At 37.5% G+C, this 9,689-nt stretch overlaps 2 protein-coding genes across 2 annotated transcripts; both read left to right on the forward strand.

Moving 5' to 3' along the window:
• Window positions 1-524: 524 nt before the first annotated feature.
• LOC141613738 (uncharacterized) lies at window positions 525-2,399 on the forward strand. Its single transcript, XM_074432481.1, has 4 exons — window positions 525-651; window positions 1,293-1,411; window positions 1,496-1,941; window positions 2,165-2,399. Exons 1-4 carry the CDS (start codon window positions 525-527, stop codon window positions 2,397-2,399), a joined length of 927 nt encoding a protein of 308 aa, XP_074288582.1.
• Window positions 2,400-3,295: 896 nt separating this feature from the next.
• LOC141613739 (uncharacterized) lies at window positions 3,296-3,847 on the forward strand. The gene has a single exon (XM_074432482.1). It carries the CDS (start codon window positions 3,296-3,298, stop codon window positions 3,845-3,847), a length of 552 nt encoding a protein of 183 aa, XP_074288583.1.
• The last annotated feature ends 5,842 nt before the right edge of the window (window positions 3,848-9,689 follow it).

Here is a 9,689-nt window from a genome sequence, read left to right on the forward strand (position 1 = left end):
CATAAAACTGAATTACCTTGATAGGATAGACGGGACCAATAAAAGAGCAAATCGTTTTCCATTCTTGATAAGTCAAGAAATCCTTGAAAAATTGCAAAGCTTCTACCTTTGAATACCACTTTTCGGAATAGGACCTACCTCCATGAATACCGTATCTCACAACATGGTTTACCCGAGTCCTTTTCTCTGCGATAAGGCGAACCTTATCAAGAACCGTCATAGTTGCATTCGGTATATACTCTCGGAACAAAATCCTTTGAGAATCATCTTGATCAACCATTGCCTCGGCTTCTTTAACCGAACCCTCAAAACCAACAACCTTCTTCTTACCCTTATTGAGCTTCCGTTGTTTGCCCTCTAGATTAGGATCAACCTGGTTATGATCGGAATTGGTAGGTTTAGGATTTGGTTGAGGTGAGGGAGTATTTGTGGTATGAATGGACTTGTTGCATGGCGGTTTAGATGAACCGGTCCGAGTTGTAGACCGAGTGGAAGGTGAGTGGAGGCGAGTTGAAGGTGGAGACATGATGATGATTGATGGTGAGGTTGAGTGTGGAAGAGTTTTGAGAGAGGTAAAACTTTTAGGGAGTTGTGTTGTGATTGGGACGTATGGAAGGTGGAGTATTTATGAGATTAGCAATTTGCAATATGGTAAGTTTAGGTTTGTATTGGATTAGAAAAGTGGAGGGATAACGTGTAGGGGTAGGAAACACAAGATATAGGTAGAGATTTTTTTTTTATTTACTTACCATATTGTACACAAAGGATTAGCTAATATTGTTAGGGCTAGATTTTGTGAGATATGATAAGATAAAATTTTGGCAAAGGATAGAATTCTGGTAGTGAATTTCGGTAAAGAGATATGAAGGAATAATTTGTTACCGAATTTTATGGTTTGTAATAAAACATAAAATATATATGACTAGCAGACGGAATATTCTCGTAAAATAATATAACATTTAACATAAATAAACTTGCAACGAAAAATACAGACACAATCATACAATCTCATCAAATCTAGTCAGTCATATGGAAAATCAAATATTTGTGACAAGTTTAGTTGCCACCAATTAAACCAATTTCCAACCGTAAAATCTCAAAACGTTCTCTAGCCAACGCTTCTGTAAAAATGTCATCCCATTGTTTTTCTGTACTACAAAATTCCAGTCTTGTGTTGCTCTTATCTATATGGTCACGTAGACAATGGTGTCTAATGTCTTTATGCTTAGTTCGTGAGTGCTGCGCAGGGTTCTTAGATATAATTATAGCACTCGTGTTATCACATAAAATAGGTATACACCTGTGGGGACAGGCTCCTAATTTTTTGGATAGGGTAAAGGAGGAATGGGCAAGAAGTTATGAGGGTCACAAAATGTTTGGAATTGTGAAAAAGTTAAAGGCTTTAAAACCTGTACTCAAAGGACTCAATTCAGAATGCTATTCTGATATTGAAAATAGGACTGCAATGGCAGTTTAAAGACTGGACAAACTTCAGCAGCATCTTGCTAAGGATCCTAATAATTCTGTGCTGGTGGATCAGGAAATTGAATTGCTTTCTGAAGTTAGAAGCCTTACTGCTGCAAGGGATAGTTTTCTGCAACAAAAAGCAAAGATCCATTGGACTAAGGAAGGAGATCAAAATACTGCATTATTTCATGGAGCTATTAAGAAGAGATACATGGTTAATAAGGTAATCCAAATTGAAGACCAACAAGGAAAGTTATGCCAGGATAGCCAGAGCATTCAAGCAGCCTTTCTTGACTATTATATGGATTTGCTAGGGAGTACTAAAGAGACTGAGAATGTAAGAATGGACATCTTGAACAGAGGGAACTTATGTACTCAAGAGCATTGGAGCACTCTGAAGAAGCCTGTCACAAATGAGGAGATCAAACAAGTCTTTTTTGAAACTCCTATTGACAAGTCACCAGGACCAGATGGGTATACTAGTGGTTTTTTCAAGGATGCTTGGGAGGTTGTGGGGACTGATATCTGTAGTGCCACCAAATAATTTTTTTACTACTGGAAAGCTTCTGAACCAGCTAAATGCTACAAATATCACCTTGATTCCCAAATGTGAGAGACCTACTTCTGTTAAGCAATTCAGGCCAATTGCTTGTTGCAACATGATTTACAAAGTAATCTCCAAACTACTTTGTAACAGGCTGTCTCTTATTTTACCTGAGATTATTCATGAGAATCAGGGAGCCTTTATCAGAGGAAGGTTTATTCTAGAAAATGTGCTCATTTTCCAGGATATTGTTAAAATGTACAACAGAAAGAGTGCTTCACCTAGATGCCTATTCAAGATTGATTTGCAGAAGGCCTATGATTCTGTGGAGTGGGATTTTGTGGAGCAAATGTTGATGGGCTTAAACTTTCCTGCTCTTTTTACCTAGAAGATTATGACCTGTATCAAAACTACTACTTTTACCCTAGCACTTAATGGGAATCATTTTGGCTACTTTAGAGGGAAGAGAGGGCTTAGACAACGGGACCCTATCTCCCCCTTAATATTCACTATTTGCATGGAGTATTTAACGAGAGCAATCAAATATGCCACAGAGAGATGGGACTTCTAATATCATCCACTTTTCAAGGAACTGAAACTGACCCACCTGATGTTTGCAGATGATCTGCTAATGTTTTGCAAAAGGACAACTCAGTCAATTATGCTTCTTGTCAGAGCTTTCTCCACATTCTCAAAAACATCTGGACTGAGTATGAATAATAGTAAGTCTGAGGTGTATTTTAATGGCATGGCAAATGAGCTGAATGATGATATTAGACAGGTTACTGGCTTTGTGGAAGGCCAAATGCCATTCAGGTATCTTGGTTTTCCTATCCAGCCAGGGAGAATTTCAAAAAGTGAATGCCATGTACTCACTGAGAAGATAATGAATAGAGTTAGGAGTCTAGGAGCCAGGAAACTTTCTTATGCTGGCAGACTGACCCTGATCAATTCAGTTCTTAACACTTTGTACAACTACTGGGCTAACATTTTTATTCCCCCAAAAAGTGTGATAAGGAGAATTGAAGCTGTGTGTAGGAATTTCTTCTGGGATGGTTGTACTGAATACCACAGAGTGGCCCTTGTTAAATGGGACACTATCACACTCCCAACGAATGAAGGACGCATTGGGGTGAAGAATGCTGAAATCTGGAACATAACTACTGTGGCTAAGCTTGTGGACTGGCTATATTGTAAAGCTGATAGATTGTGGATTAAGTGGGTAAATCAGATATTTGTAAAGTTAAGGAAATCATGAAGCCTGCTTAATCTAATGGAAAATGGATGCCTGATGATCGGGGATATACTGTAAGTAGGGGATATGACTGGCTGAGAACTCACCAAACCAAACCTGTCTGGTATGAGACTGTATGGTGCAGCTGGAATATCCCTAAACATTCTCTGATCTCTTGGCTTATAAGGAATAATGGGATAAATACAAGAGAGAAGCTATTCAGGATTGGTTGCTGCAATTCTGATAGTTGCTGTATCTGTGAAGCTGCACCAGAAACTCAGGAACACATGTTCTTTGAGTGTGGGTATAGCAAGCTTATTCTAGGGCAGATCAAGGACTGGTGCAGATTGAAAATCTCATCAACAGGGGGTGTAAGTTCTACAGGATCAAAAGTGCAAAAGAATGTGTATGCTCTTGTGTTGGCTGCTAGCTACTACCATGCTTGGACACAGAGGAATAATGCGAGGATGAATGCAATGCTTGATAGTCCAAATAGGGTTGTGCAATTGATTAAGGACAATGTGAAGCATAGAATCAAATACAAGCGGAATGATCACATGTCCAGTGCTGAGAAGAATTGGTTGTTGAGTCTAGAAATTTGATTTGTATGGTTTGCTCCTAGTGAGTTTCGAACCTAAAGTCTTGGGTCCATTATGCTTGTAATTATTATTCTTTATGATATATAATATACATCTTACATTTTACCAAAAAAAAAAAATAGGTATACACCCAACATTAACACCGTAATCACATAACTGTTGCTTAAGCCATAAAAGTTGAGAACATACCAACCCAGCGGCAATATATTCGGCTTCAGCTGTAGATAACGCAACAGAATTTTGCTTCTTTGACCTCCATGTAATGATACACGGTCCAACAAACGTAGCTATGCCGGAAGTACTTTTTCTTTCAAGTGAACAACCTGCATAATCTGCATCTGAATAACCTATGAGATCGAAATTACACTGAAGAGGATATAATAGATATAATTTAAATGTACCAATTAAATACTTCAAGATTCTCTTAAGTGCAATCATATGCGATTCTTTAGGGCACGATTGAAATCGAGCACAAACGCATACACTAAACATTATATCGGGACGACTTGCAGTTAAATAAAGAAGTGAGCAAATCATACCTCGATAAGTTGTCTCATCGACAGACTTACCATTTTCATCCTTAGTCAACTTCTTGTCTGTACCCATAGGAGTTGGCTTAAAATTAGAGTTTTCCATACCGAACTTCTTGATTAGCTCCTTGATGTATTTCTGTTGGTGTATCATGATTCCTTCAGTAGTTTGTTGAATTTAGAGTCCAAGGAAGAACTTGAGTTCTCCCATCATGCTCATCTCGAATTCTGAGGTCATTAATTCTGAAAAATACTTACATAAACAATCATTAGTTGAACCAAAAATAATATCGTCAATGTAAATATATACAATTAATAAATCGGAATTTTCAGTTTTCAAGCATAAGGTTTTGTCGACAGATCCTCTTTTAAAACCACTTTTAAGAAGATATTTTGACAATCTATCGTACCACGACCTCGGAGCGTGTTTCAAACCATACAAGGCTTTATCTAGTTTGAAAACATGGTTTTGAAACTTGCTATCGAGAAATCCTAGAGGTTGCTCAACAAAAACCTCCCCATTCAAATAACCGTTAAGAAAAGTTGTCTTAACGTCCATTTGATACAATTTAATTCCTTTATGGGCAAATGCTATCAATAGTCTAATAGCCTCAAGTCTGGTTACAGGAGCGAAGGTTTTATCATAGTCAATTCCTTCTTGTTGATTGTACCCTTGTACAACCATTATGGCTTTATTTCGTACAATAACTCATGTATCATCCAGCTTGTTTCTATAAACCCATCTTTTACCAATAACAGTTCGGTCTTTAGGTCTTGGAACCAAATGCCAAACTTTATTTTGTTCGAACTGTTGGAGCTCTTCTTGCATAGCAACGATCCAATCCGGTTCTGCAAGTGCTTCCTTGATAGTTGTTGGCTCAATAGTTGATAGGAAGGAGTAGAAAGAACAGAAGTTGTTAAGCTTTCTACGAGTTCGAACTCCTTCATTCAGACTTCCCAGGATGGTTTCCATTGGATGAGAATCCTTATATTTCCATTTCTTAGAAATAGGAGGCACCTCATTATCTGAACTAGACTCGTCTTCTTCGAATGATTGGGGTTCAACCCTTGTTCCCCCTGAATCCAATCCTGGGGTTATAACTAAATCAGGTATAACTCTGGATCTTGTTCTTTGATTTGGATTTAATGTTATAGCATAATCAACTATAACATTAGTTTCCAATTGCTTGGATTGAGAAGATGTTATAGTATCATCAACTATATTCTTAGTTCTCTTTCCTTTACCATTCGAAGGGCTTCCTTGTTCATCATTTGTGCCCTCAATTTCTTTATCTTCCTCATCCAATTCTGGAAGATCATCCCTGGATAGTCGGAAATCAGGTTCATTCAAATCTTCTTCCTCATCCTGTTCAGCTTTATCGAACATATTATTCTCATCAAAAACAACATGAATACTTTCTTTGATGCATAAGGTTCTCTTATTAAAAACCTTATATGCTTTACTATGATTAGAATAACCGACAAACACAGCTTCGTCACTTCTGGGATCGAATTTGCTTAATCTATTTTTGCCATTATTATGGACAAAACATTTACTCCCGAAGCGACGTCGATGTGATATGTTAGGTTTACGTCCTCTAAGAAGCTGATATGGAGTCTTCTTGAGAATGGGTTTAATCAAAGCTCGATTATGAATATAGCATGCTGTACTAATAGCTTCGGCCCAGAAATTTCGAGGTAAGCCGCTACATAACAACATTGTGCGTGCCATATCCTCCAATGTTCTATTCATACGTTCAACAACACCGTTTTGTTGTGGGGTTCGTGGTGCTGAGAAGGTATGCCCAACACCACTCTCCCTACAATATTCTATAAAAGCATGGTTATCAAATTCAGTGCCATGATCCGTACGAATAGATACTAATTTGGATTTATATTTGTTTTGGGCAAGCTATATTAGAACTGCAAACTCTTCGAAAGCTTCATCTTTTTAGTTGAGAAACATTGGCCAAACATATCTCGAGTAATCATCAACTAGAACGAAGACATACCTGGATCCACCTCTACTTCTTACCTTCATAGGGCCACATAGATCCATATGCACGAATTCTAGTGGTTCATTGGTACTTACCATTCTCTTGGGTTTGAACGATGATCTCACATGTTTGCAACGAGCACACGAGTCACATAAGGTTTCTTGATCGAATTTGATTGAGGGAAGTCCTTAAACCAAATCCCATCTCTTTAGCTTATTCAACGTTGTAGAATTTATGTGAGCAAGCCTTTTGTGCCAAAGACACGGATCATCTGTTATTACTTTCATGCATGTGAACGAATTAGTAGGAATATTATTTAGATCAATCATGTAAACGTTCCTTCTACGGTGTCCTTCAAGTACAACACTACTTGTTCCTTCAATTATTATTCGACAAGAATCTGAATGAAAGACAAATTTATTTCCTTTGTCGCATAATTGAGAGATACTCAGTAAATTGTGCTTGAGACCACTAATAAGATAAACATCACTAATAGCATGAGAAGAAGATATTCCAACTTTACCAACACCGATAACCTTACCCTTCTTATTATCACCAAATGTGACCTTACCTCCATCGAAGGGTTCAAGTGAAAGAAATAAACTTACATCTCCAGTCATGTGCCTTGAGCATCCACTATCAAGGTACCATAGGTTATTTTCTTTCACCACAACCTGTAAAATAATTAGATACAGTTTTTAGGTACCCAAGCTAGGTTGGGTCCTTTGACGTTAGTCACTCTAAAAACTAAATCTTTTCTGACCCAAACCCTTTTTATACCTTTACATTTTGGAGGCGAATGGGTTTGTTTAGGAACCATCTTAGATTGAGTTGTGGGTTTGTTATTTCATGGTCTTTCAGGTTGTTTTGGAGGAGCTTTGGTTTTGAAGGACTCCTTAGGTTTAGGTGTTTGTTTTGATTTGGTGGCGTTCTTAAAATCGAAGCTCATGTCATAGAACCAACGGTGATCATTGTTTCGTTCTTCACTTGTACTTGGTCCAGATGGGGTAAATTCATTATCCTCGAAAATGTGTCAGAAGCTTTAACAAAGTTGATTCCTTTTCTTAAATCCTGAGCATATTTGACACAGTTTTCTTGGACATGACCAGTGTGACCACAGTAATTACAATTCAAATATTCTGGTAGATCGACATATTTTCTTCTCCTGAAATCTCATACGGAAGGAGTTGATTTGCATTTAGAGTGATCTCTACGACCATAGCAACCGTGCCCTAATTCCATTTTCATGTTATTATCTGATTGCTCAGTTGGGAAATTTTGGACACGTGTGTTACCTTCCCACTTTTCGTGAACCTTTCTAGCCTGTAAGAGTAGGTCTTTTAAGGACTGAATCTCTTTATCACATTTGGAATGGTCTGACTCTACAACATTGGGAGGATGAGTCTCTTCATAAATGTCACGAAAGTTTTGGAATCTGTCATTAAGAACTCGTACCATCTCGGTACGCGTTCTTTTAGTATTTATTAGAACAGTTTTAGATTCCTTTAATTGCTGAGTTAGAGATTCAATTTCCTTCTTTTGATCTGAGATCACAGCTTCTCTAGCCGTAGCCTTTGACTCATGAAGCTCTTTGACTTTCCTCAATTCCAAGGTTATAGCTTCACTAGCTGTAACTTTGGCTTGAAGATGCTTAATGTTGAGTTTCAAATCTAAGGTTATAGCTTCATTAGCTATAACTTTAGACTCAAGAACCTTTTTCTCATCATTTGTCACATCTGATGTTGTAGCCATATTGACTGTAACTTTAGATTTGAGCTTTTTGGCCTTTGCTTTAAGGAGATGATTCTCTTCAGCAATATTGAGGATTTGTTATTTCAAGTCTTTCAATTGCCACTCTTGTTCATGACACTTATCAAGAGATTGCTCAAAGTATTCAATTAAGGCATTCCTAGGCAATTTCTTAACACTTTTCTTAAGTTCAAGATAGGTTACCTCTTCTTCTTCTTCTGAATCAGAATCTCCTAGAAAGCAGCAATAGGAGTCCACACTATCTTTATCCCTGTCTGAAAATAGGTCAAGACTGACGTTGCTAAGACATAGATTAGCAACTTCTTCTTCTTTTGATGCTTCATCGTCCTCAGTGTCGAGATCTCCCCAGGACGATGCCATCATTACTTGCTTAAACTCCTTCTTGGTCTTCTCACATTTTGCTTTGTCTTTAATTTTCTCCCATGTGGGACAATCCTTAATCATATGACTGGATTCTCCGCACTTGAAGCATCCTCTATTAGCAAACGTATTCTTTGACTCAGAAGTTTTCTTATTATAAGACTTGTTGTTGTTGTTGAACGATTTTGCTTGCTTATTTCTGAAAATTCGTTTATTAAATCGTTTAGCAAACAAAATTGTTTCGTCCTCTATTTTAACATCGTCATCCAGGACGAGTTCATGAGCCATGAGAGCCCCAATAAGTTCTGCATAAGGTAGAGAGGTGATATCTCTAACTTCTTCCATAACCATGACCATGGGACGCCATTTGTTGGTTAGACTCCTAAGTACTTTTCTAGCAATATCCTCGGAGTTAAAAGTTCTACCAAGATTTTTGAGCTCATTGACTGTAGTAGAAAATCGTGCTGACATGCTATCGAGTGATTCATTCTTTTCCATTTTAAAAAGTTCATATTTTTGAATAAGCAAGTCAATACGATATTTCCTCACACCCGACGTTCCTTCATAGGCCAACTCAATACCATCCCATATTTCCTTGGCCGAAGTGCAAGAAGAAAAACGATCGAATTCGGTCGATGTCATGTCGTTTTGTAACAGGCTTATCGCTTTCGAGTTTTTCTCAGCCTTCTTGTAATCAGCCTCAATATAGTCTTCTTCCTTTTTCTCATAGGTAGTGTGTAACACCCCTGATTTTCGGCTAAATCAAAACTAACTTTTCAATATAAAACTGCGCCGAAATACAGAGATATTATAATTAATATACAAAGTCTCTTATTACAAATCCTTTTTTTAAAATTAAATAATACAAATTGGAATTAAAAACTTTTACAAAGCATTCAATAAAATCTTCACATGAAATAAAATCCTTTTGAACTGCAGTGGAAGTGACCTGAAATAAAATCAGAAGACAGAAAGGACTACTCCAATGATGAGTAGCCCCGAAGGGAGAAAACACGACAGCCGGAAAGCTGAATAACAGATAATACCTCGATATAAGCAGAATAGTTTTGGTCATGGCGTGGAAACACGGACACGTAAAGAGAAAAATAAACACAGAGAATAATAAACACCCCCCATAAACTAATTTGAACCTCATACTAATTGCATATTATTCCCTTAATATAATAC

Source organism: Silene latifolia, chromosome 11 (assembly GCF_048544455.1).
Source record: "Silene latifolia isolate original U9 population chromosome 11, ASM4854445v1, whole genome shotgun sequence".
Classification (NCBI taxonomy): domain Eukaryota; kingdom Viridiplantae; phylum Streptophyta; class Magnoliopsida; order Caryophyllales; family Caryophyllaceae; genus Silene; species Silene latifolia.

Excerpts from the sequence above, each read along its gene's own strand:
- LOC141613738 (XM_074432481.1), top strand. The coding sequence starts at position 525 with ATGATGATGATTGATGGTGAGGTTGAGTGTGGAAGAGTTTTGAGAGAG. Across the intron at positions 652-1,292 it reads GATTAGCAATTTGCAATATG|GTATACACCTGTGGGGACAG; the intron begins GTAAGTTTAGGT and ends CACATAAAATAG. Across the intron at positions 1,942-2,164 it reads AAGTCACCAGGACCAGATGG|GCTGTCTCTTATTTTACCTG; the intron begins GTATACTAGTGG and ends ACTTTGTAACAG.
- LOC141613739 (XM_074432482.1), top strand. The coding sequence starts at position 3,296 with ATGCCTGATGATCGGGGATATACTGTAAGTAGGGGATATGACTGGCTG.